Source organism: Stenella coeruleoalba, assembly GCF_951394435.1.
Source record: "Stenella coeruleoalba genome assembly, chromosome: 19".
Classification (NCBI taxonomy): Eukaryota; Metazoa; Chordata; class Mammalia; order Artiodactyla; family Delphinidae; genus Stenella; species Stenella coeruleoalba.
Window position 1 is genome coordinate 38,805,681 of NC_137165.1, and position 25,813 is coordinate 38,831,493.

The following is a 25,813-nucleotide window of genomic DNA, read 5'->3' on the forward strand; positions in this document are numbered from 1 at the left end:
TACGCATTAGTGCAAAGCATTTGTTCCAAATAAACTGAGTGTAGGTATACTTTTTTCAGAGAGCCTCCTAGGAGTTTAGGGAGACATAAATGGAGCTGGAGAGGTCTTCCTCTGCAGAGGTCTGAGTGTGTCCTTGTAGTTGGCAGCAGCAGAGCAGTCTGTAGCTAGTTAAGAGAGTTGGGGTGGGCAGATATATCTGGTTCTGTTCTCCATCATCAGATGCACTGAAATTAGCCTTCAGTCTTGGTGCTTGTCCAAGATGGGGTGCTATTCAGCTTTAGCCTTAACCTTTGGAACCTATTTCACTGTCACTGCTGGCATTCCTGAGCTCTTTTAAAACCATATCATTCTTCCCCATGGAAGACACTGAAATTGATAATGCACGTTGAAGTGAAGATATGCAATTCTGTTATCTTTAAAAGCCAATTATCACACATTTCTAGATTCAAGGGTTAAGGATACATTTTTCTCAAGTGATCGCTGAAGCCACAAATGCATGCAGAAATGTCAGGGGAAAAAATATACATAGGCACAACAAATCTTAAGTCTGCTTTCAGAAAGTATTCGTAGAGCATTTCTTTAGGAAATACAAAAACATGTCAGATGCCTTCAACAAAATTGCATCATATAAGACCTCTAGCCCAGGAGTTGAGGAGATACAGATTGTTACCTTAGTTACCATTACAAAAGAACAAGAGCTTACTAATTTGGTGACAGAATCATTATCAGCTGTCCTACACTGGCAAAGCCAGTCAAAGAAAATACCTTGTTCCTTCACTGCCTTCAGTTGAGTTTCAAGTTAATACAGTAAATACAGAAACACTCTTGTCAACTGACAGTGCTCAGGAATAATTGTTTCTGCTTTCCAATGGCATTTGAAAGTTTTGACTACCCATTTTAAATAATGTTTAATAATTGATTTTTAAGTACTTATTTTCCGGTATAATCTTACATTCCAGAACTCATTCAGACTCAGCTCAACTTGATTTTAACCCTTGGCTATTTAGTGTTTGACCATGTGTACACAGCACATCTTTATAGTCTATGGCCTGTGGCATTGGGAATCTGTATTACAAGGTAATTATTTTCCTCATAGAGAAAGGGTGGGGGGGGAGTGCTAGAACAAATCGCTACTCCAAAATAATTTGGTGGAATTGAAACTCTGAAATCCAAATTTCTGCAATGGCTCCAAATCCTGAACTATGTATGGACCTGAGTTCTGTTTGAGATCAAATTTATCTGATCAAGTCATACTAATCTGATGTGCAAGCTGGGCCTTCTCATGAACATCATGAGGATGTTCTCATTTAAAACTCAGAACTGATAGGAATGAACTAAGTCCAGGCTCAGTGTTTTCCCTCTGCTAGAATTTATTTTTTTTTATTTTTATTTATTTTAATTTTTGGCTGCATTGCTGCGCGTGGGCTTTCTCTAGTTGCGGTGTGCGGGCTTCTCATTGAGGTGGATTCTCTTGTTGCGGAGCACAGGCTGTAGGTGTGCAGGCTCAGTAGTTGTGGCACGCAGGTTCAGTAGTTGTGGCGCACAGGCTTAGTTGCTCCATGGCAAGAGGGGTCTTCCTGGACCAGGGCTCGAAACCATGTCCCCTGCATTGGCAGGCGGATTCCTAACCACTGCACCACCAGGGAAGTCCCCTCTGCTAGAATTTGATTGAAATACAAATACCACTACCAGGCCAGCATTCAGCTTATTAAAGGAAGGAGTCTTGGCTTCCTTCACCTTGCCTTTTAGCAATAGATAGAGACATGCTGGTGTTCTGATATGTGGTAAGAAGTTTGATATAGGAGCTTAAGGTCCTCAGACAACTGTCAGTCTCTGATCTGCACATCACCTTGGTTTGACTGTCCAGCAATGAGGTTTTCTCCAAAAGTTGCTGCTTTCCTAGCCGATGTGTTCAGGGTTGCTTATCTTTCGTATGGATGACTTTTAATTGACTTTGGCCTTGGGCACTTCCCGATGAGTAAATTGATGAATATTGAAAGCAAATGAAATGTGAAATAAAATCATCCTGCTGGGATGAAAAGCATAGTTGGCCCTGCTCTATGGGGCAAGTAGAGTAAGGAGTCGGTTTCTAAGGCTTTTTTTTTGCTTAGGCCAGTTAGGTGGCAGAACTCTGAGGCAAGGCTGAAACGTTAGGTTTACAATATAATGCTGACTGGTTTTTGTTGATACTAAATAGCTTGTGTTAATTCACCAGCAGGTCTGAGTCTGCATTCTGACCTTACTGGTTTGCATGTGATTTACCAAAGTACTACTTGTGATAGTACCAAAGCCATTGTTTACCCCACATGGATTTTAAAATCCTAGTTGACTTTGACCAATCCTGCCCTGTTTACTGTTTGCATAGTCACAGGTCAGGCTGGGCTACTTTGGGGCCTGGCTCTGGGACATGGGCCCACAGTTTCAGTTACTGCTTCAGCCCCTAGCTGAAGACTGGAAGGCTTATTAAGACAACTGAATTAGCCTCATCAAATCTGTGTTTAAAACGAAAGGCAGAGCCCCAACTCTTGGTCTTTTCTCCACCTCTCCCCAAGTGAACTAGGTTTTGCTTCCTTGGTTGAAACAGCATTTGGAATTAAGTAACAAATACTGTACAACCTATTCCATTCTGCAGTTAGACTGGAAAAGAACCAGCTTTAAGACTTTTATTGATATTTCTGCGCACTCAAAAAGGAAGACAAGGATTTCTATCCAACTGATTTTGAAAACACACTTCTTCACAAAGGCCCATATTCTCACTCCACTGGAGACAACTTGTACACTAGATTCTGATTCTCAACTAATTCAGGCAGACATGAACTTTCAAAGAAATCCTAGACAGAAAAAGGACCAGAACTCAAATCACGCGTTAAGTTTCACACGTATCCCCAGAGTCCCCACATGCTCACTCTCTTACTCTATAAAGTTCAGAACTAGACGGAGGCTGACTGACCTCTGTGGGAGAAGTAAAAGTGAAAGAGGTTCTTGGTGCACTGACAAAATGACCAGTTGAAGGTCTATGGTTCCCTCTCACTTCCAAGATGGATCAGGCATAGAAAAACAAGGCTTAACCACTCATAATAATCAAACACATGGATTTTGCTAGAGAATGTCTACACTTGGTTGGGAAAATGACTTCCAGAGAGGCAGACACCAACCTGGTACCCATTTTTGTACATGGATAGTATCAAGGAAATGGGCTCTTGCTGGTAATGCCCTAAAACTATATATTTAGTCTGAGTTTCTGAAGCTGTTGCCCTAGGTCAGTCCCTACTGGATGAGGTAGAACTATGGTGGTAGGGATGTTCTTTTTTTCTGCAAGGCACTTGTTTTCCAGCTATGTGCCAAACAGATCTGAAGAGCAGCAAGGTCTGGTGTAGCTGTGGGTGGTCAAAGCAGGGATGAAGGCAGCCTGAGGAAGGCAGGACTCCATGGAAAGTACCTCCTCATTCACTGGCTGTTTTTAATTGCTGTTCAGCTTTCCCTAGGAAGGGCAAGGAGCCAGCCGTGGAGGCCAGGTCTTGATGACACTGAGCATGTCTCTAGATCTCTACTTTCCCTCAGTTCTGTATTTTTTCTATTTTTGTTGATTCTGAAATAGCCCTGGCTTCACTGGTGAGATCGTATGTGGGGCAGAGATTGAAACAGTGGATCTGGGACTTCCTTGGCGGTCCAGTGGTTAGGACTCTGTGCTTCCACTGTAGGGGGCACGGGTTCAATCCCTGGTCAGGGAACTAAGATCCCACAGGCCATGTGGTGCAGCCTTAAAAAAAAAAACCACAATGGGGCTTCCCTGGTGGCGCAGTGCTTGGGAGTCCGCCTGCTGATGCATGGGACGTGGGTTCGTGCCCCACGGTCCGGAAGATCCCACATGCCGCGAAGCGGCTGGGCCCGTGAGCCATGGCCGCTGGGCCTGCACGTCTGGAGCCTGCGCTTCGCAACGGGAGAGGCCGCAACAGTGAGAGGCCCGCGTACCGCAAAAAAAACCCAAACACAATGGATCTATTTCCGTCGCCTTACATGATTTAAAATGTGTGGGAAAATCAGTTTGAATGATGCCTAGGACTAAAGTCAAGACAAAGCAAGCCTTCGACCCCTACCCAAGCACGTCACCCAGAAGTTTGGTCCTGAGGTCTGCTCATCTCCCTGCGAAATCTAGGACCTCGTCTCACTTCCTGTCTCAGGTGTAGCAGCCTTCACAGTCCTTACTTGAGGTCTCGTATCTTCTTCCTGCCAGAAAAAGCCTTGAAGCTGGAACACCCACTCCACCTGCCAACAGCAAAAAGAGGTCAGCCCCACAGCAGTGCTGACCAACTTGGCCCAAAGCCCCAGCTAATCAGCAAGCTCCCAGACACAACTGTACATTTCTCCATAAGGGGACATGGGGGAAGGGGGTGACCAAAACACACTTTCTCAGACCAGAGGCAACACTAGCAAAGGGGAAGGTGAGAGGACTTTTTCTTAAAATCTTTAAAATCTGTTTGAAAAGTTGCAAAACAAGATAAAAGTTATAGCCTAATTGTGTACTAAACAAAAATATACACATTTCTAGAAAGTATACAAAAACATTACTCTGAATTTTACTTGTCACAGTTTTCTGTATATAACTTGTATTTTTTATCAGCATAAATTAGTTTTTCTGACTTAATTTTTAGCTTTTTTTTTTAAGAATCTTCGTTTTATTTGGCTTACAGTCATAAGTTAATTACTAATTAGGAAAGAGCTCGTTTGATAGGACCAACCCGTTCCAACTAGATGGGGGGGCAAAAGACATTGTAAATTGAAACAAAAAAGAACTCAGTGTTATTCCCAGAATTCTATTCACCCCATAGGATAAACTCTAGTAGCATCATTAAAGGACTGGGCTAAGCCAGGCCATACAGTGGTACATGGGGAGTTCAAGATCACAGGTTTCATGAGGAGGATCACAGCTTCCAGTCCTAAACTTCATCTGGTAATCTCACAGAGACTGCCAGGTGGGCATTCATTACTTGGACATTTGTTAAGTACCTACCCCTAGATGCGCATGTGGCTGTTCCAGCAACCATCCAGTACCTTAAAGCATTCAACTTTTTACAGGCTTTTTGTATTATTTTGAGGGAGAACAGATTCTGGTCACCTCAGCTGGAGAGCTTTCAAATGCCTTAAACCCTGGGGTCTAGCTTTCTGTTCTCTGGTTCCGTGGCCCTGCTATTATAGTGAAGTGCTTGGCCTGTGCTGGTCCTGTAGATCTCTTGGGTTTCTGCCATCACCGTCATCACTGTGACTACGCTCCAAAGCTCTGCACCCCCTTGGTAGGTGGGGCCACCAGAGAAATAACAGCACAATCAATATTAAAAATGCAGTTTGCCACAGGAAGACAGGTAAGGAGCTGGGCCAGGTGACAACACCCACCTAGCCTAGCCCTACGAGAAAGGCCAAAAAGGATTCTGAATCCTTCGTCTAAAAGGATTCAGCTGGCAAACCCTACAGAAAGGTACATAACCCCTGTCTGGAAGCTTTAATACAGTATTTAAGACGCTTGTCTTTCTAAATTCTTCATTGTCAACCTCCTCTGCTCTCCACCCACTTTCCCCTAAGAGCTCTGCCTTAGCCACACAATGGCCAGTCCTCTCCTCATGGGCCCTGTTTCCTTTACTCTCAATTTAAACTCAAAATAGGGAAAAATTGCACTTGAGAATAAATCATCCATTTTATTTTATTTTATTTTGTCATGTGCTCACAGCATCTCTCTCTCCTCTCCCTGGCAGGTCACAGAGATAAATTAAAAATAAAATCTACAAGGAAAATAATTTATAAAAGCACTTCCCAGGCTCGTGCCTTCTATCCCTACTGCTCAGTTAGAATGCCTCCCCACCTAAGCAGGGAGGAGAATCAGTGCTTCCCCCCTTCAACTCATTCCTGCTAGCCTGGGGCAGACAATGCTCCAGACCCAGGCCGAGGTGGGGACAGCAGTGGCAACAGTTAGAGACACTGTGGTCCTGGAACCACCTGGCCACCTTGGCGCTCCCCTCTCTGCCTCCCCCAGGCGGTCCTCCAGGAGCCCTTGCTAAACTGGGGGTGTGGAGAAGCTGCCTGTGGCCAAGAGCCTGAGGGAGGGGTACCCTCAGCCCCTGTTACATGCATTTCTCAGTCTCCTAGAAAGAAACCCAAAAAAGAAAGACAGAGACCTCGGGACAGAGGAGAAAAATCCCAAGTGTTCACACGGTTACACGGAGTCTTTATGGCAAAGAGAACATTTAGCAGCTTTGAATATTGGTATCTCCTTTTTACTCAACACAAGCATTCTAGACCCTATAAGTGAAACAGGGCTCAAGCCCTAAAAAAATCAAAGCGCAAGAAACTCTAAGAGGACTAGTTTTTGTTGTTGCTGCTGGGTTTTGTAGTTTTTTGTCTTTCCAGTGACAAAGCCCAGTTGTTGGTAGGGGAGGCCTGAGGGAAGGGTCACTCCCCAGTGTTGTGCTGAATACTGCCTGGCTTCTCCACATCATCCCCCTGCCTCAGAGCAGCTCCCAGGAGGCTGCAGGCCCAGCCCTGTGGGCACTGCCAGCACCCCAGCTCCAGAAGAGCTCCAGGCAGCTGGTGAGGGGCGGGGGCACACGGGTGGGAAGAGAACAGCATTCGCATGCAGGCTCTGATGGAGACGTGGGAGCCTCAGCTCAGGGGTGACTGGGCACAGAGGAAGATGTATGGCAGGGCAGTGAGTGACATGCTTGGTGTTGGGGCTGCTGCAGCATGAGGCCTCACGACCCCTGCCTGTTGACTCTACCCTTTGATCCTAACCCTCCAAGCCAGTGTCGGGTCCCAGGGGCTCCCCTCTGATGGAAACCTCACAGGAGATATTATCCGAGAGCTCCCCGTCAGGGATGCCAAAGTGCAGGAGCAGGAAGAGTTCACAGGCCCCTCTCAGAACCGACTCCGTGTTCCACCCTCCCCTAGGCTGAAGTGGGGTTTACTCACACCAGTAATCTAGTCCCCTCTAAAACCTGCTGCCTGGAATCCTGGCCAGAGCCAACTTAACCTGCCCTCTGATTTTCTTCCCGCTTTGATTTTTCTGGGTTTTCTGTTTTCCTTCCTTCCTTCCTTCCTTCCAGGAATGAGACTTTCTACTACTTTCCTCTCCTCTCACAAGTCCCTTACTTTCCCTTTTTCGGCCTCCAGCAATGCCAGCACCACCCTTCCCTCAAAGGAAAAGGGTAGGGGTGAGGACCCTGTCCACCCAAACGGTCTGGCCACTTCCACCCCCCTCAGTGGGGGAAGCTGAGCCAGACAGCGCCTGCGCCTGCCTCTTCCTGTCCACTGACCCGCAGTCATCCCATCTGAGATCTATTGGATAAGAAGGCATTAAAGTCCCCGCTGTAGGTCCAGGTCCAGGCCCAGCCCTTCTCCAGTTTCCATCTCGGTGAGCGTCAACCCCCTTCCTCCCCAGGCTCACTTTCTCCGGTCCTTCGGCTTCCTCTCCTGCCGCCGGGCCTGCTGGTCAGCCAAGGTGCGGGGAATGAGGAGGACGCTGCCATCCCCGGCATACTGCAGCGCATACTGACTGGGCGAGTAGGGCCGCCCGTTCTCATCCCGCAGCCGCCCAAACACTTCCTGGTACAAGCTCTGGACCTTCTGCTTCATCTGCCGCAGGGACCGGAGGAACTCAACCTTCTCCCGCAGCAGCCGGGCTTTATCGCGCTGCAGGTCCTCCACATCCCGCTCCAGGTTCAGGATGGTGTCCAGCTTGCGCTTGCGGCAGTTCTGCGCCGCCATCTTGTTCTTGCCACGGCGCCGGATGTCACGGATGAGGCTCAGCTGGGCTTCACTCAGCTGGTACTTGGACAGCAGCTCGTTGAACTCCTCCACAGGCAGGTTGATGATCTTGTCGTTGGTGAAGGGGATCTTCATGGCTCGGGCTCGATGCTCATCCCGGCTCATCTGTTTGTCCAGGAAGTCGGTCTGCTTCTCCTTGCTGCCCTTCTTGAGGGTGCTGGGTGGTGGGAGGTCAGCAGAGTCGAGGGCACTGGGTGCCATGTTGTATGTGTGGTTGTGGCCCACATGCTCCAAATAGGGCAGGCAGGAGAGCTGAGATGGGTCCTGGTAGCTCATGCGGCAGAACTTGGAATACTCGGGCTGGTAGCCCACAGCGCCCTCAGCCTCTTCCAGATCCAAGGTCTCAGAGTCAGAACTGTAGCCAACTGCACCTTCCTCAGAAAAGGAGGAAGAGGCTGAGGAAGAAGTAGAGGAAGAGGAAGAGGAAGAAGAGGAGGAGGAGGACGAGGAGGAGGAAGAACTACCTTCAGAGCTGCTCAGGGAGGAAGGGCTATGGCTGGAGTCCAAGGAGAGGCCTGAGTCAGAGTCAAATTCCTCTTCGAGCTGGGAGGCCTGCACGGGGTTAAAGCCTTCTTCAATGGCCAGGTCCATCAGGCTGATCTCATCTAGCATGGCTTCATCTAACAGACCCCCGAGTGGGTCAGGCAGCTCAGGGCCTGCTGTGTCATTGGCTGTGCCATTCAGCTGGGGTGGAAAGAAGAGCCCTGCCAGGTTGGTGGAACCAAAGGTGGAGTTGAGGCTGGTGGAATTGCTGGGGACCAGCGGGAGCAGCGTGGAGCTGCCGGCCACAGGCAGGCTCTCCACCTCCGGGCTGAAGAGTGAGAAGTCCTGGCTGCAGCCCCCCAGGGACGCCTGATGCAGGCTGACATTCTGATTGATGGGAGTGTTGGGGGCAAGGCTGTAGTTGGTGCTCAGTGGGTCTCCTGGAGGGGCATCGTACAGGATTTCACTTGTTGATGTGTTCACTTCCATGGCCTGGGAGGGGAGAAGAGCATCACCGTTCACTTAGCGCAGACTCCATCCCCAGGTGTGGCTGGGGGCTCACGATAGCAGGCACCCAACATAGGCACAGCTGCATGGGTGTAAAGGCAAGAGACAGGAAACCACAGCCCACAGCATCAGCTCCTGGCCCCGCTTGATCCATCATGCCTGGCAGAGACGGGTTCCTCCCTGTGGACTCCACCCCAAGGCAGGACTGATCAGCTCCAGGTCATGTTTGGCCCAGACTCCCCCATCATGGAGGAGAGGAAAAAAGCACCTAACACTGCAGAATCAGCACAGTGAAAAGTACACCCAGCCTTGGAATAAGAAAGCCTAGCTGCACCACTTGCTGTAAGACCAGGAGCATTTCACTCAGTCTCTCTTTGAGATTCAGTGTCCTCACGTTTAAAATAATAAAGGGCTGACTAGATGATCCCGAGGGCCAAGTGAAATACAATGGCTGTAAAGCACTACAATAATGTCAGCTTTTATTAATGCTAAACCTAGGAAACACCCAGCCCAGTGATTATCTGCCTGAAGGGAAAGAAGGAGGCGCACCTAGGAGGCAGGCCTGCGTTAGAAGCCTCAGCCCCGGGGCTTTAACCCAAACCCCAATCCTGACTCCACCACCTACTGACACGTGGACAGTTACCTCTCAGTGTCCCCACTTTCCTATGGATCAGAAAGGTGTTACTCTCTCTTTTCCCAGAAGTGGAAAAGCAACTGAGTATGAAGACACCCCACACAAAGTCCGAGAGGTTTGTGCCTGGTTCTGATAATCCTACCTGCATTTCCATGATGGACATAAGATCTTGCCACTGCTGTTCCAAATCAAATGGAGACTCTGTCCCCGTCAGGAGAGGAGACAAAAGATTGTTTTGAAGACCTGGGGGCTCACTCTCACTAGGCACTGCTTCTGTTATGCTGGAAATGTCTGCTGGAAACTAGGGCAAAACACAGAGGGTTTAACAGGGGAGGAGGAAAGACCACCTTCTGCTTTCCTCCCCGAGACTACCACCTGAGGTTCTGTTTCTTCCTTCCTCTGAATTCACCCCCAGCAGCCAGGACAAGGCCAACACCAAAAGCCGGCCCCTCAGGCAGCCACAGAGAGACACACTGTGTGCAGGCTGCCCTGCTGACTCAGTGGGCTCTCCCTGGAGTCCTGCTCACCTCAGCATTCTCCCCAAAGGGGCAGGTGGCCTCCAGCAGCCTAAGGCACTCTTCCAGGGACAGGGCTGTCTGGTCCTCCCCACCAGGCACCTGTGGCAACAGCAACTGTTAAGTCTGACTGACCCGGGCCTTGGCTGCCTGTGGGCCGAAGCCCCTTCCCCAGCCTTTCCAAGGGGAAGCTTGAAGGAGGCCCTGCATGGTTGCAGGCCTACACTCGCCCTCCGTTCCCAGGCTGTCGGCTGGCCCTGAGTCCCAAACTCCAGGGGAGAAGAGAGTGGGGGGTTCTGACGCAAGCAGAAAGCCGCTAGATGCTCTGCCTCCCATGTGCTGTTCGTTACCAAGGCGCGGCCCCTCCGCTGCTGCTGCTCTTCTACTCCCGCTTCCTCAGCCACCACTGTGACTTAGAGACCCCAACCCAAGATATACATTCAGGCCCATCCCCCAGACACAACCTGCCTTCTCTAAAGAGAAGTTTCTAGAAGTGGGCAGAGGCAGGAGTACCTGTGCAGGGAAGCTCTCCCCAGTCTCTCCATCCACTAGCAAGTTTCGTGCCAGAGCTTCTGCACCCTCGCCTGGCCAGGTGTCCTCCTGCTCTGCTCCATCTTGCAGCTCCTTATCCACATCCTGCTCCTTCTGGCGATGACTGTAGTCAAAAATCTCACGCCCAGCCCCCAGGTCAATATCCTGTCGCCAAAGGATGTCAATCAGATCTATGTCCTGAAAGACAGAGCATCATGACTTTAGCTCTGGGGTCCAGGGGCCCCTCCCTGTCCTGCCCCTCAGAGGTTTCTGCTAGCATCACCCCAACTACTCCCGGGTGGGGCCCCTCCCAATCTACACCTGCCAGACTCTACCCCCTGTCCCCTCCGTACCAGCACGGCTTCATTCATCCATTTCCAGACACCAGCCTCCAAAAAAAAAAAAAAAAGACCTAGCGAAAACCACTAGCACAACCATCACCATACCGGTCTGCGGGCTTAGGATCTGGACCAGAGGCACAGCCAGGCCAAAAGGCAGGGCCATCTTACCACTACTTAAGAAGAAAGGGGGAAGGAGGAGACACTTCCCATTTCGGGAATGGGAATCCCTTAAAACTTGGTTTGTAGAAAGCTGGCCATGGCAAGCAAGAGTGAACTGTCAAGCAAAATTGCTTCGCAGTGGCCAGACTTGCATCAGCCTGTGGTGCCATTTCATTTGCATAAAGGGGTGGGGTGGACTGGAGAGGAAAATCCCTGCATTTGCAACCACCTGATGCAACCAATGACAACGACAGGCTATCCAGCCCTTCCTACAGCCGTTCCCCCTTCCCTGGATGAGGCAGGAGTAAGGCTGAACACCCACAATTCTCAGTCCAGGCTCACCTCAAGATCCATCCCTGCCAGAACAGAATGCCCACTCTCAGCTGATCCCAGCAAGCTGCCTCAATCCCCGGAGAGCCTCAGGCAGTCAGATGATCCTCACTGGACACCCCACCCCTGCCAAGGCCAGCCCCACGGTGTCCCCACAAACCAGTGCTCTCACTCCCTTACCACACCCCAGGACTCACTGACTCCCATCAGGCAACCCACTCAAGGACATAGCCCCCATCACTGCCCAGCCACAACTGCCGCCCCGGGCACCAAAATGCCTCCCTCTCACTCTACGCTGGCGGCTCCTGATTAGTTCCAGCTCCACCTGCTACCCCCAATGCCACCAGCGTACAACCCCAATAAATATGAGGCGTTCGGGTTTCCTGTACATGCCACCCCCTGCAGTTAAAGAAACCCTAAACTGTTGCCTTCCAGTCAGAGATTAAAAGGCAGACACTTTCCAGAAAGCAGTATCCTTAGATTAGACCCACCTCCCTAGATCTGACCAGGTATCCCTCTCCCACAGTAAGCCTCCCTGATCCTAAGACCTCCCAGGTGTACCTCTCCCTGCAGTCTCCCCACATATACCAACCTGAACAGAAGCCCTGGACCCAGGAGCAGAGGGGGGCTGGGCCACCCGGTGACCAGCCACCAAAGAGTTAAGGGGCCGGCTCCCTTTGGCATGGCCCCCACCACTGTGAGAGCTGCGGTCCAGGCGGGTCATGGTGTGCGAGATGAGCCCCAGGGCAGCTGGTGCTGGGCAGCCGGACAGGGGGCTCCAAGGAGCTCTTGGCTCGCAGGGAGCACACCAGGCTGGAAGGGTGGCCCCTTGCTAGCTCCGAGGGGCCCAAGGAGGGTGCCCCGCCCGTGCTGCTGCCTGGGCGGCCCAGCCCAGCCCCCTTCCTCCATCCTGGAGCAGCCCCCTCCCACCTCACAACCCCAGTTCCACTCAGGCGCCCGGCAGCCCCCACCCTGAGCTCACCGCAGAAGCTGCAGTGAGATGGGACTCCCACCCCATGCTCCGTGCTCAAGCTGCAGAGGAAAGCAAGCTCCCTCCTGGGCCTATCCTCCCGCTCCTCCCTCTCTCCCCCTCCCCACGCCCCCCAAACTTGTTACCTAGGCTGCAGCAAGGAGCCAATCCCCTCCCCCTCCCACCCCGCAGGTCACTGCTGAGGCTGCGGAGAGCCAATCCCCTCCCCCAGGTCAGCAGCTGGGCTGCGGAAAGAGCCAATCCCCTCCCACTGTCGTTACCTAGGCTGCGACGAGAGCCAATCTCCTCCCCCAAGTCTCCGCTGGAGATGCGGAAGGAGCCAATCCCCTCCCACCGCCTGTTACCTAGCTGCAGCCGGGAGCCAATCTCTGCACCAGGGCAGCTGGAGAAGCTGCCGCAAGGAACCAGCCCATCCCCGGCCGCCTCCGTCTCCTCAAGGAGACGCACCCAGGGGCGGGCAGCCCCACCCAGCCCAGTCAGCCAGCCGGGGTGGCGCAGTGAGAGCGCCCTGGGGGGAAGGGGTGCCACTCTACCTCCTGTCGCATCCTGCTTACCCAGCCCACTCAGGACTGGGACTCAGGACTGGGCAGACACTCCTCCCACAGCTTCTTCGGGAATCTAAGTTCTTCCCTGGAAGTGTAAGGAGTTTTCCCGTTCCTCAGGAGAGCTGTGGCCAGTCGTCCTCAAACCCAAGGCTCAAAAAGCTAGCCTGGGCAGGAACCCAGTGCACCCAGATCCACTGGGAACCAGGGGCTTTGTCACCCTACAACAAGCTAGACAAGAGGAAGGGGGAAATCCATCTGCACAAATGCAGGGATGTCACAGTGCCGGCCAGGCCTAGCCCCAGGCAAGAGGAGGGAGACAGGAGCCTGAACGCCAGCACTGAAGGAGACAGGTGCTCCGCAACGTCCTGGACACAAACATGTCCCCCCTGCCCCCCACTTTCTTTTTACCCCAGGCTTTGTTCAAGAGCCATCTCTGCCTGAGCCCCGGCTTACATCTCTAAAGCAGGAAGAATGCCCCTGACAGAATCAGGGTCACAATTCTGGCTCCCATCCTCACTGCTGCTCCCCTTGAGCCTAAGGTCAGGTCAGGGACAGTATGTTCTCCTTGGTCGCAGAGTGCTCCTCCTCGCCTGCAAAGAGCTGTACACAGGCCACCCCCCTCTCTGGGCAGAGTGCCAACCTCGAGGGGAATCCTATCCCTGACAAGGGCCTGGGCTATAGCTGTCCATCGAACAGGCCTGGCAGCAGGGGAGTGCTGCCACCCAGGGATAATACCAGCTCCAGCAGTGCCTGTCACATGCTCTGGACCTGGGTATTTTTATCCCTGAGTTGCTGAGGAAATAATGTTCTAGACACACAAAAATCCTCCCTTCCCCCATACCCAGCCTGGGCCCCTAACGCTAACCCACCCCCAATCTCCAAAGGGAGCAGTGAAAGCCTGGGGTCAGGGAAAGCACAAACTTCACGAAGATCAAGAAATGGAGGCAAGCAGGGTCAAAGTCCCATCCCATTCCACCCCAACCCAGCCAATTACATTAAAAACATCCCATCCCACCCCATCCCAGGAGAGATCCCTGCAGGAAGAGGAATGAAGCTATGCCTGCTGGGTTACCAGCAGCAGGGTTCCCAAGCCCAATTACATCTACCCCTTGAGGAGCTACCGTGGGTGGGATGATGGAAGAGGAGGCTGGGAGGCATACTTCTTCAGACCACTGTGCCAAGACTGGAGTCCAGTTGAAGGTAAATAACAGAGGAAGCAGAAGAGAGATGGCACTGTAAGAATCTCAGAAAAGAGGCACTGCAAGGCAAGGAGTGCTCACGACTCCCATACGCAGGTAATTCTAGTCTCTCTCAAAGTAGAGCCAATGTGAGCCAGCTAAGCACAGAGCAACCCTGGCACTACTGACATTTGGGGCCAGATCAACCTGTTATTTAGGGGCTGTCCTATGCTTTTTAGGAAGTTCGGCAGCATCCCATGCCTCTCTCCACTAGATGCCAATAACACCTTCTCCAGTTGTGACAACCAAAGCTGTCTCTAGACACTGCCACATGTTCCCTGATGGACAAAATCATCCCCAGTTGAGGACCACTGGCCCAGAGAAAGCCGCATGATTTGACAGTCACTAACATTCAGAGAACCGAGCTTAGAACAGGCTTCAACGCGGGATGGTAGGCAAAACCTGGTCTGACTGGTATGCAGAAAGAGCCAAGTTCTACAGCATCTGTATAACTTTTAACATACCTCCACACTCCCTCTTCCCAAACACTCCCCCCATGCACCCCCGCCTCAAGACTCAGCTCTGGAAAACCCAGCCCAGTGCAATCCAGCCTCCTCCTTCCCTAATGGCCAGCAACTGAACTGGATCTTTTCCCAAGCTCCGTAAGACTGAGTGGCAAGACAGGTCCAAACGCAGAGCTCAAAGCAGTCTTATCACATTGGTGGGGGAGGGGCAGCAGAAACCATTTAACATGGTTAGAGGCGACTGCATCACCTTCTGCCCACAACAGTGTGTCAGCCACTCGTCAGTTCAGACCTCTGACAGCTCAAAGCAAGCTGCCTTCAGCAGCAGAATGCAGTTTCTCTTCTAGTTCCCATCCATCCCTCCCGTCCCTACTCGCTGCAGTGGGCCTTTAGCAAAGAATGGGAGCCTTGGCCCTCTCCTGGCCAAGAATAACTATCTAAATCTACCCCTTGGCTCAGACCCAGGAGAGGAGACTTATCAGGACCTTACCACCACAACAGGCCTGACCACAAAGGAGAACTTCAGAATACGTAGGTGTGTTTTGATGTGGGGGGAGGTACAAGGCAACAGTCCACAAAATATTTGTGTCTTAGCAACGAACATACACCGCATCAAAGCCCATCATAACATGACTCCCTCCCCCACCCCAGGCCTCCAGGAGTCATGTTGAAATCCAAGCAGTAAACACACAGGCATGTTCTAAGGACCTCCCACTGCCCTGACAGTTCATTTAGAGGTGGGTCAATGGTTCAACACAAGGAAATGCTCCCAACCCCCAATCTTAGTCAGACAATCTAGCCCACTCCTATCCCAGAACAATGCCTGAGACCCCCCGGAACCTCTCTGGTTCTTTGCAGGGCTTACTACTATTACTACACTCCTTCAGGACCACCCTTCAGCCCACCCCCGCAACCCCAGACCCTTCCCACCCTCCCCTCCACGTCGCCACTAACCTCTTTGGTTAAGTCTCCACTGACTGGAGGGGCTACAGCCCCCAAATCCTCCAAATCTTCACTGAATCCCTGCTCCGTTTCGCTTTCTCGCACCCCGTTGTCTGGGCCTGTCACATCTTGGAGACCACTGGAACTCTCGAGGGCGAGGCCCGAGCTGGGCTGGCTGCCAGAGACAGACCCCTCCGGATCCCGGTGGACCAGCCAGGCGTTAACCTCAGTGGTTGGCACCTGGAACCTGTCCAGGGCCCTCACCTGACTGAGGAGCCGCCGGGCAGTGAAGTAATTGTCCAGGTCTATGCTCTTGGGGTGGATACCATAGCCATCCAAGGTATTCCTCAGGTTGTGGAACTGGGTCTGAGTATAGGCAGAACTGGGCCCCAGGATGATCTCCCGGAGCGGGGGGAGCTGCGAGGTCAGGTAAGTATCCACGTCCACCCGCACCCCGATCAAACTCAGCAGAATGGTGAACTGGAGGAGTCCTTCCGTTAAGTATTTCTTCAGAGAAAGCATTGCTGAAGGACCAGAATGTTTATGCTTTTTGGTTTTTAAATCTTCCAAAAGACAAATCAAGGCCACTGCTCTGCTGCTCCAGCCAGCAAGTTACCCTCCTCAGTGCCAAACCCTGTACCCCACCCTGGCAGAACACAGGGGCTGAGCTTCCTGACAGCCTCAGAGGAAAGCACACCCCTTGGAGCCAAGGCCACACTCCAGACCACATTCACTTTTCCCTTCTTGACACCTCACCTCTGAAAGTACAACTGTTTCCTAACCCAGTCCAGGCCCTCAGGGCCCACGTGACTTACTGTCTCCACAGTCCACATACAGTCACTTCCTCACTCACATTAGTTGTCCTCTCTGTAAATTTCACTGCAGGTTGTTCTCGGGAACAGCTGATGGATATTTTTTTTCCTTCTCTCTCCTAAGGTTTATTTCCTTTGGCTGGAGCTACAGGCCTTTTGTCTTGGGTCAGAGTGTCCCGCCTCCTCCACACTTACCAGGGGGGTTTCCAAAGAAACCTGAAATGGGAATCACAAAAGCAACAGGATAAGATTCCATAATTTTCATGCCATGACCAAGGCAGAGGTAGGAAACACATTAAAAGGCCACTTTTATTTTTTATTTAAAAAGAAATCAGTTATTATACTCCAAGAAAAACAAAACATGAAAACCTGTTACAGACAGAACAACTATGAGAGGAAGGTATTGCTCACAAGGGATCTCAGTTTCTGGATATTAATTCTGCAGCACCCTAAAAGGTGGCTCATTTTGGATAAGCAGATAATGCCCAGGGCATCCAAAATACTTTACACGTTGTCTGATTTACCAACCCTCCCCCCACCCCATACACACTACCCAGCTTCTATTTTTAGCGTGAGAAGTCCATTTCCTATCTTAAAAGAAAGTTTGTTTCTCCTCTCTCAGTAGAAAACTGCCTACAATTCTTGTGCCTTCAAGTTCTAAAAGGGAGAGAGAGATTATTAATGGGTGAGAGTAAAAGGACAAGAAGACAACCACCACATCATAGAAAAGAATAACGCCTTTTGTTTTTCCAACTTTAAAATCTGATTTCCCTTTCCTATCACTCTCACATTTTAAAAAAATGGGGGTACTGACGAGATGGGGGGCCCTGAGGCAGGATTATTAGGTCCAGAATTTGAATAGGCAGGTTTTATTTTCATTCACGTGACCTTCTGATCCAAAGCAGAAGGATATGGCCAAGTCTTCAACCCAGATAGCCAAGTGGGGAGGGAGTAAAGCTGCCTTTCACTTTCTAGTCTCTACTTCTGAGCTTCCATTAACCTCATAAACCACGACATAGCTCTCTCCTGTTCACTGCTGTGACCCATCTACGAACTTCATCCTAAAGAGAAAGAGGGATATATACACATACATACACACACACACACACACACACACACACACACACACACACACGCCCTTATCTGGTTGGAGTAAACATAATTGCGACCCAGAATTCCTGCTTACACTTCCCTCCAATTCTCACGCAATTTACTACTAAAAACCTCCCAAGAGCCAATTAAGTTCGAGAAACCGGACAAGGTCCCTTAAAGATCGAGTAAGGCCAGGCCTGAGCCCGGTCCCACCCTGCCCCGGATACCCGAGTCCGGCTGGGACCAAGTCGCCATGCCGCTCCTGGCGCCTCGACTTCTAGCCTCTGGGCAGCAGCGAACAAGTGCTACTTTCCTGGCCTTGACCCACCCTGACGGCCAAACCCCACCCCGCCCTCCGCCCTTATGGCCCCACCCCGCTCCCAAGCCTGGGCTAACACCACGCCTTCTCAGGCCCTCAGCCCTCCCCAGTCCAACCCACCCCGGAGATGCTTTCTCCACTGCCTCTCGGCCCCTCCCTGCCAGGCCCAGGGCCCGGCCCCGACGCGAACTCCGCTCGGCCGCCCGCTCCCGCCTCCTGCCCCTCAGCTCCACCCCGCCGCCCTTCACCCCGTAAGCCTCGGCCCCGCGGCGCTGCGCCCCTCCCGTTAGGGAAAGAAATGTGCTTGATACCCTCTGCTGATCTCGGCGTCCGCCGCTGCCGCCACAGCAGGCGCTCAGCCCGAGGCCAGGCCTTGCCGCCGCCACCGCCGGCCGGCCTAGAGCTCCCCAGCCTCCGCTTCCCTCCCCGCCCCCTCCTTCTACCTCACACGGAAGCCCGCCCTCCGCGTACTCCCCCGGGACACGTTTCTCCAATCAACGAGCGGAGACATTGGCCGTCGCCGGATGTCGCTTTGATTGACAGCAGAGAGAACCCAATGGCTGAGTGCGCCTCCTTCTCCCTTTACCGATTTCCCAAGACTGACACGGTCCACGGCCCAATGGGCATGTAGGCCCGCCCCACGGCATGGGCCCACCAATAAAGTGGGGCGAAGGCCCTATCGCCCGGCGTTCGGGACCCCTCAGCCGTGCGCCCGTCGCTCGCCGGCTGCAGGAGGTATTACAGGCTGGGCACGGAGTGAAGTTAATAGGCTGAGCGCTTCCAGTGCATTCTTTGGCGAGGGTATAAGGGCTTAGGGCTGGGAATGGGAGGTGGTATCGCCGCCGGAGTGCGGGGTCCCCCCCTTGAGGGTTCCCACGGTGACTTGCAAAAGTCCAGTAAGACCTGAGATGCTGAGGTGGGGCACAGAGCATGTGTTTCGCATGGTGGGGACGCTCGTGCCGCCATTTTGGGTGCTGGCAGCGGAAACCGCTCTCCTAGCTTCCGCTCCGTGCGGGCTGCGCGTTGGGCCACTTGCCAGTCAGGAATCCTTACGCCGCCTGTCCCAGGCAAACCCTGCGGACGGCTTGCCACGACGGTGGTGGGACGTTGGGGTTATGAGGAATGTGACATAATTAGTTGTTTTTGTCATAATACAAACACTTTCTCCTCTGTACCAACCTCCCCACACACCCCCTCTGCCCAGCCTCCCACGCAGGTTAGTTTTGCTTTTCAGGAACTTTCCTCAGTTTCTAGTGTTTTCCAGTCTCTTCTAGCCGACATCTTTGTGATTTCCAAACATTGGTTTACCTCCAGCATCACCTTGGGAAGTTGTTGAACTTGCACATTTTGAGGCACCACACCAGAGGTTCTGATTCTTACCCTGGGGTGGCAGCCTGATAACCTTGCCCGTTTATTAAACAACTCGGGTAGTTTTCATACAGCTGGTGCAAAGACCACTTTTAGGCTGTCACTGAGTTGGCGGCGTTTGCAGTAAGTTGTTCCTAGCTGTGGGACAAAAAGAGGCATTGACTCAATTTCTTGACTCCCTGGAAGATCCTGCTAATCTAGTGGGCGAGCCATTGGTTCTTATACAACCAAGGACAAGGCCAACTGGTAATTTATTTGATGAGAACACCTAGTCCATCATGTGTTTGGAGAATTAGGCGGCTTAATTCTGGGTGGTTCACAGATTATAATGCACTTTCACCATGTAGGAGTATACTGCGTTGAATCCTCAGAAAACTAGTTACTCATTTCAAAGACAGATTAAGGGGACTTCCCTGGTGGTGCGGTGGTTAAGAATCCGCCTGCTAATGCAGGGAACATAGGTTTGAGCCCTGGTCGGGGAAGATCCCACATGCCACTACTGAGCCCGAGTGCCACAACTACTGAAGCCCGAGCCCCTCGAGCCCTTGCTCTGCAACAAGAGAAGCCACTGCAACGAGAAGCCTGTGCACAGCAACAAAGAGTAGCCCCCGTTCCCCACAACTAGAGAGAGCCGTTGCGCAGCCAAAAATAAATAATTAACCAAAAAAAAGATGGGTTCAGAGAGCACATGTTTTATTTATTCATTTTACTATTTGTCACCCAGAAAATGCTAAAATAGAAACCCCATGAGGACTAGAATTTTGTGCATTAACTGTTGAGTCTTCAAAACCTAGGACAGTGCCTGCAATGGCAGATACTTAATACTTGCCGGGAGTTCCCTGGTGGTCTAGTGGTTAGGATTCCAGACTTTCACTGCCATGGCCTGAGTTCAATCCCTGGTCAGGGAACTGAGATCCCACAAGCCCACAGTGTGGCCAAAAATAAATAAATAACATCTCGACTTTAAAAAATAAATAAGGAACTTCCCTGGTGCCGCAGTGGTTAAGACTCTGCACTTCCCATGCGAGGGGCCTGGGTTCAATCCCTGGTCAGGGAACTAGATACCACATGCATGCTGCAGCTAAGAGTTCACATGCCACAACTAAGTTGCTGGCGAGCCACAGCTAAGGAGCCCGCCTACCACAACTAAGACCCGGTACTACCAAACAAATAAGTAAAATATTTTATGGAAGTTCCCTGGTGGGCTAGTGCTTAGGATTCCGCGCTTTCACTGAGGAGGCCAGGGTTCAATCCCTGGTTGGAGAACCATCCCACGTGCCGCCAGAATACAAGAAATAAAATAAAACATTTTTTAAATAAATAAATAAAAAGTACTTGCTGAATAACTGAAGGGGAACTCAAGCAGGCCTGTGATTAAAAGTTCCTGTTAAAAGCAGAAATCAATAACTGGAGGAGGTGTGGTTTTGAAGAATATGGCATATTATCTAAAAAAATGGATGACCATTCAGCCCCTGAATAAGACCATGAAGGTAAATACTGCTGTTGGATAAGAAAAGAGGAGAAATTAAGGTGTAATCAGTAACTCTAAAAATATATCAAGGGGGTTGAGAAGGAAATATTTTAAAACCATAGCACTAAAACATATCAAGACTAGACTAAAGTTACCAGGCTAAAATACAAGACTATTTTGAGAAGATAGAAGGAGAAATTGCATACTAAGAGTGGCCATCTGTTTGACACAGCAAATAGAGAACAATTTTAAACCTTGACACAGTTCTGAAAAAACAACAACTGGGCAATCGTTTATCTATGGGGAGTCAGGGAACCTTAGCACCAACAAAACTGAGTGTTTTGGACAGTCCATTTGTACTTTACAAGTTTCTTTTGAGCTGCATAGCAGGGTACCAGGTGCCTGGGATGAGAAATAAAGTTATGTAGTACATATAAGACTAACATGAAATCAAGATAAACATTCACTGAAATGGCAACTGTGGGTGGGACAGCCACACTGAGGAGATAACCATGTGATACTCTCACATCACTTTGAAAGCCTAAATTCATTTGGTCACTTTTTAATGACTCACAAGTTTGTTAAGATAGCTCTCTTACCCATCCTCTTCTTTCCTTTCTCTCCTTTCTGGGGTCCTGGGTGTGGAGAGAGTTACAGGCACTGAGAATAGGAAGGGCTCCATGTTAATCCTTAGAGAAACATGGGGAGGGGGAAGGGTAAGCTGGGACAAAGTGAGAGAGTGGCATGGACAAATATACACTACCAAATGTAAAATAGCTAGTGGGAAGCAGCCACATAGCACAGGGAGATCAGCTTGGTGCTTTGTGACCACCTAGAGGGGTGGGATAGGGAGGGAGGGAGGGAGACGCAAGAGGGAAGAGATATGGGGATATATGTATATGTATAGCTGATTCACTTTCTTATAAAGCAGAAACTAACACACCATTGTAAAGCAATTATACTCCAATAAAGATGTTAAAAAAAAATCCTTAGAGAAGGGGTGGGAAAGGTGTGGAGAGGTCTTTTGTCCACACTATCCTGTTCCCTTTCTTTTGCCTCCCAACTTCAAGTACTATGTTTAAATGTGTATAATAATTATTTGAGTGTAAAGTGGGAGAGAGCTGGATCAGGAACTGTATTATTGGGTTAAAGAATGACTAGGAGAAAAAAAAAAGAATAACTAGGGGTAGTTAGAAAAAGTTTTCTGCTTAGCAGTTACAGAAAGGTGGGAAGAAAAATGGGAAAGACAAAGAATTGCTAGCCCATTGCAAGGGCTGAGGAGAGCAGAGACGTAGAGAAAATCTCAGCAGCCGGCAGTGAGGCCTGGCAGGGTGTAGGCACCCAGGATATTTAATAGTACTCTGTGTAGGGAGTGGAGATCGAAAGACCGTCTTCCACGCTGTCTAGAGTTCCAGGTCAAGGCTGAGCAGGTGTAAACCTCCTTCCCAGAACCCACTGATTAACCTTGTAAAATCCAGGGTGTGTCCTTCTTCACCCAGGAAGCCACCCTCCTCCCCGCCCCCCCCCCCACACACCCTCCTTTCCCGGGAACAGCTGTTAATAGGACAATTACCCAAGAAGCGAAAGAAAGATCCCATGCTGATGTGTCATCCGTCCTGGTATATCCATTAAATCAGACTGAGAAGACCACTGGAAAAAGTGAGTGCATGTACTTGCTCCCTGAGGGAGAGGCTGAGAGCCAACAGTGGAACCAGGTCTTGCCAGGGAGGCTCCAGGCTGCTCAGGAGAGAAGGCAGTGGGAAGCCAGGAAGTTGGTTAGTTCTAATGCACAGGGATGTGGGGTCATGAAAGAAAGCCAGCTAACTACACTGAAATCCTACTCGTCCCAGTGATATCTACGTTGACCCACCTTCCTCTGTAGGAACAGCTGTTGCTGCCATCGGGCAGGCACATCCATCCTCCAAACATCCTGTGATGATGACTCCTGTCCAGAAACCCTCGGAGAAGGGCATGTGGGAAGGCAGACTGGCTGTGGTTTAGAGTTCTTCTGGAATAGCAGGAATTGCTTTTTCCCCAAAGGGGAAACCCAATCTTTCTGCCATTCTGCTCACCCATTAGTTTTCCTTTCTTTAAAAATGTTTTTAAATGTTGTTAACCTATATAAATATTTCTCACTCTCCAATTTCCAACTAGTCAAGGGGAATGGATAAAATGACTGCCTGAGAGTTCCTTAACACCCTTCTGAGAGATTCTAGCATTACATCCTGTCAATACCCCCTTTCTTACATGGTAAACATCATTAGCAAGCTTGTTACCATTAAACCATCAAAAGAGGTTCTACAAGCCAGTCTCTTCCCTGTGCACCTCTCCCATGGCTGTCTTAGAAGATTGCTTCTCAACCCTGGCTGCACATTAGAATCACCTAGGGGGCTTGCCCAGGTCCCACCCCCCCAACTAATTAAATCAGAGTCTCCCAGAGCAGCCCTGGACATCAGGATTTTGTAAAAGCTCCTTAGGTGATTCTTATATGCAGCCAGAGTAGAGAATCAGTAGCTTGGGGGCAAGAATCCAAGTTGAGTAAAAAAGCACAGCGGTGGTAATCATGAGTGCGGACCAGAATCACCACCTGATTTTACGACGTGCTCTTTCTCAGTCCTAACGTGTTCTCTTCCTGGACCTACCCAATGAAAACGCTTCTTTAGTCATTCATGTCTTGGTGTAACATTTTATGAAGCTGAACTCAGTGGTCCTGTATGTCTCACCATGTTGTCCCAAACAGTGTTGGGTAACTTTCTTTGTATAGCTCTCAGTGTGGCATGTCACAGTCAGTGAGGTGCTATTGTGAGGTGGGAAAAGTGGGTGTTTTGGACTCAGAGCTGCGTTCCAAAACTTACTAGTTGGGCCCTCCTGAGCTAAAATGGAGTTAACAATATACATATTCACAAAGTTTAAAAATCGGATCCTGTGTATAAAGTCCTTCATGCATGGGTAGAGCTAAGCGTGAGGTCCCTTTCTTGCCCAGCTCTCTCTCCACCCACCCTACAACCTTGTTATCCCAGAGAAAGCCAAACACATTGAAGAAATGAGAGCTGTCTTTAGGATGGTCAACTGGAAACTCATCCTGCAGACAGAGCATGGAAGCTTTCGCTTTCTCTCTGGAGGATGCCACAAGCACACACAACCACACCTCACATTGCACACACACCTCCCCCTCTTGACATTATAGCAGGAAGGAGAGAGAAAGGCTGTTACCCAAGGGAGCTGTTTCTTCTTGTCACACAAGAACAGATGCTGAAATCCTAGGACAGACAGCACAGAAATGTGGCAGCAGGAGGGTGAGTCAGAGGAAATGGAATGGTCTCACCTTCAAGATACATCAAGGCCCAGAGGGGAACCTATCTGAATCACTAACCTCCTGGAGACTCCAAAGGGCAGAGACATATGTGTGTGTGTGTGTGTGTGTGTGTGTGTGTGTGTGTGTGTGTTTAGGACCAATTCTGAGTCCAGCTTCTCCACAGACCCCAGCTGCTTAGAGATGCACACAGCACCTCCTCCCAGGGCACCCCGCCCCTTCTCAAGGAAGGAGGGAACAGGGAAACAGCAAGCGGCTTTCTTTCTGAACCCAGCTCTGGCTTCCTCATTCTGAGAAGCTCACCAGCAGCTTCTTTTCTGCTGCACTTGCAGGCTTCCCAAGTGCTGCCAGCCTTACACTGTAAGGCTGTGCTCTGTGGGGGACATTGTCCTGACACCGTGCACACTGAACTTGTATGTTTACACAGAATCCCCACTAAAGGGGCACCCCAGGTTGGGGGACCCTGAGGAAGGAAAGGAGTCCTGGGGTCTCTGTTGAGGGAGTTTGGGAAGGAGTCATGATAGGAGGAAATCTCTTCCTTGAAAAGTTCAACTTGAGTGCTCTGGATTTACTTATTCACCACGGCACTTAAGCTGTAAAGCGATCCTGATGATGATAACGATAGCAACCCTGGTGGTGGTGGTGGTGGTGGTGGTGGTGCTGAGGATTTTTCGGTTCCTAAGCTTCCTTCCCTGGCCTTCTCTCTCATCCCCAGCCCCTCTGCCCCCCTCAGTGCCTCTCAGCCACTCTGCTGTCACTAATTCCTCCCCTTCCTCTCCCCGGAGCCACTCCTGCTCTCTAAGTCCCGTCTTCCCAGGTCTTCCTCTCCTTCTGCAAGCTGACCCTCTCCCACTGTGGGTACCATTCACTACACAGAGGCTAGGAAATGCCCCTGGAGGCTTTTTGGTGCTGTCGTTGCAAATATGAGCTAATAATGGACGAGCTCACAGAAATATTAAAGCATCGAAATCAAATCAGTACTTTTTTAAAATTTATTTTATTTTTGGCTGCTTTGGGTCTTTGCTGCACGTGGGCTTTCTCTAGCTGCAGCGAGTGGGAGCCACTCTTCGCTGCGGTGCGTGGGCTTCTCACTGCAGTGGCCTCCCTTGCTGCGGAGCACCGGCTCCAGGCACGCGGGCCTCAGTAATCGTGGCACACGGGCTCAGTAGCTGTGGCTTGCAGGCTGTAGAGCACAGGCTTAGTGGTTGTGGCCCACGGGCCTAGTTGCTCCGCGACACATGGAATCTTCCCGGACCAGGGCTCGAACCCGTGTCCTCTGCCTTGGCAGGCAGATTCCTAACCACTGTGCCACCAGGGAAGCCCCAAATTAGTATTTTTAATAACATTGAGCCGGCATGACCATTGACATAACTTCTGATCATCTGGAATCCAAGCAATTAAAATACTGTCTTTTCCTCCATTATACCAAATAGCATTGATTAATGTTCATTATTATAACTCTGGTAGCCTGCAGGGAAGATTCAGATGTGCCTTCTAAATCATCATAAAGAGGTTCAGTAGACGTTTCCTCAGACACGTGTGGCTCGCCCCCTCACTTCCTTCAGCTCTTTGTTCAAATGTCACCTTCTTGAAGGCTTTCTCAAATGACCCTAATGAAAATGGCATTTTTCCCTGCCTCTCCCCAACCCCTCACATTCCTGATACCCATTCCTGATCTATTTTTCTTCATAGTGCTTACCAGCAATTCAAATAATATCTATTTTATTCATTTATGTGCCTATTATGTCTTGCACAGAAATGCACACACACACACACACACACACACACACACACAAACACTTGAATAAGCTCCACGAGAGCAAAGATTTTGTTTACCTTGGCTATTGTTGCATCCCAGTGACTAAAAAAGTAACTGGCACATAGGAAGCACTCAAATATTTGTATAGCACATAAAACATGGTTTCACTGGACCTGTCGTGTGTCCT

The 25,813-nt window shown here is 50.4% G+C and overlaps 2 protein-coding genes across 6 annotated transcripts in view; one reads left to right on the plus strand and one right to left on the minus strand.

The window, feature by feature from the left end:
* The window catches only part of HOXB7 (homeobox B7), a gene marked incomplete at its 3' end in the record, with an annotated part of 498,962 nt that extends 490,681 nt beyond the window's left edge, over positions 1-8,281 (plus strand). Inside the window, exon 3 of the mRNA XM_079905447.1 lies at positions 8,146-8,281. Within this exon, the coding sequence (XP_079761573.1) occupies positions 8,146-8,173 (28 nt within the window). The remainder of the gene's footprint in view (positions 1-8,145) is intronic.
* Positions 73-18,147, minus strand: NFE2L1 (NFE2 like bZIP transcription factor 1; the record flags this gene model as incomplete). 5 transcript variants are annotated; one of them, XM_079905444.1, is made up of 6 exons in its annotated part: positions 73-8,787; positions 9,579-9,737; positions 9,964-10,053; positions 10,465-10,647; positions 15,505-16,520; positions 18,027-18,147. In XM_079905444.1, the coding sequence occupies 5 exons, from the start codon at positions 16,012-16,014 to the stop codon at positions 7,429-7,431; spliced, it is 2,301 nt and encodes a 766-aa protein (XP_079761570.1). In that variant the 3' UTR covers positions 73-7,428. The 5 variants fall into 5 exon arrangements, with proteins under 5 accessions (XP_079761570.1, XP_079761568.1, XP_079761569.1 ...); XM_079905442.1 differs by having other exon boundaries at positions 10,465-10,680; XM_079905443.1 differs by lacking the exon at positions 18,027-18,147 and adding an exon at positions 17,624-17,696 and having other exon boundaries at positions 10,465-10,680.
* Positions 18,148-25,813: the final 7,666 nt, after the last annotated feature.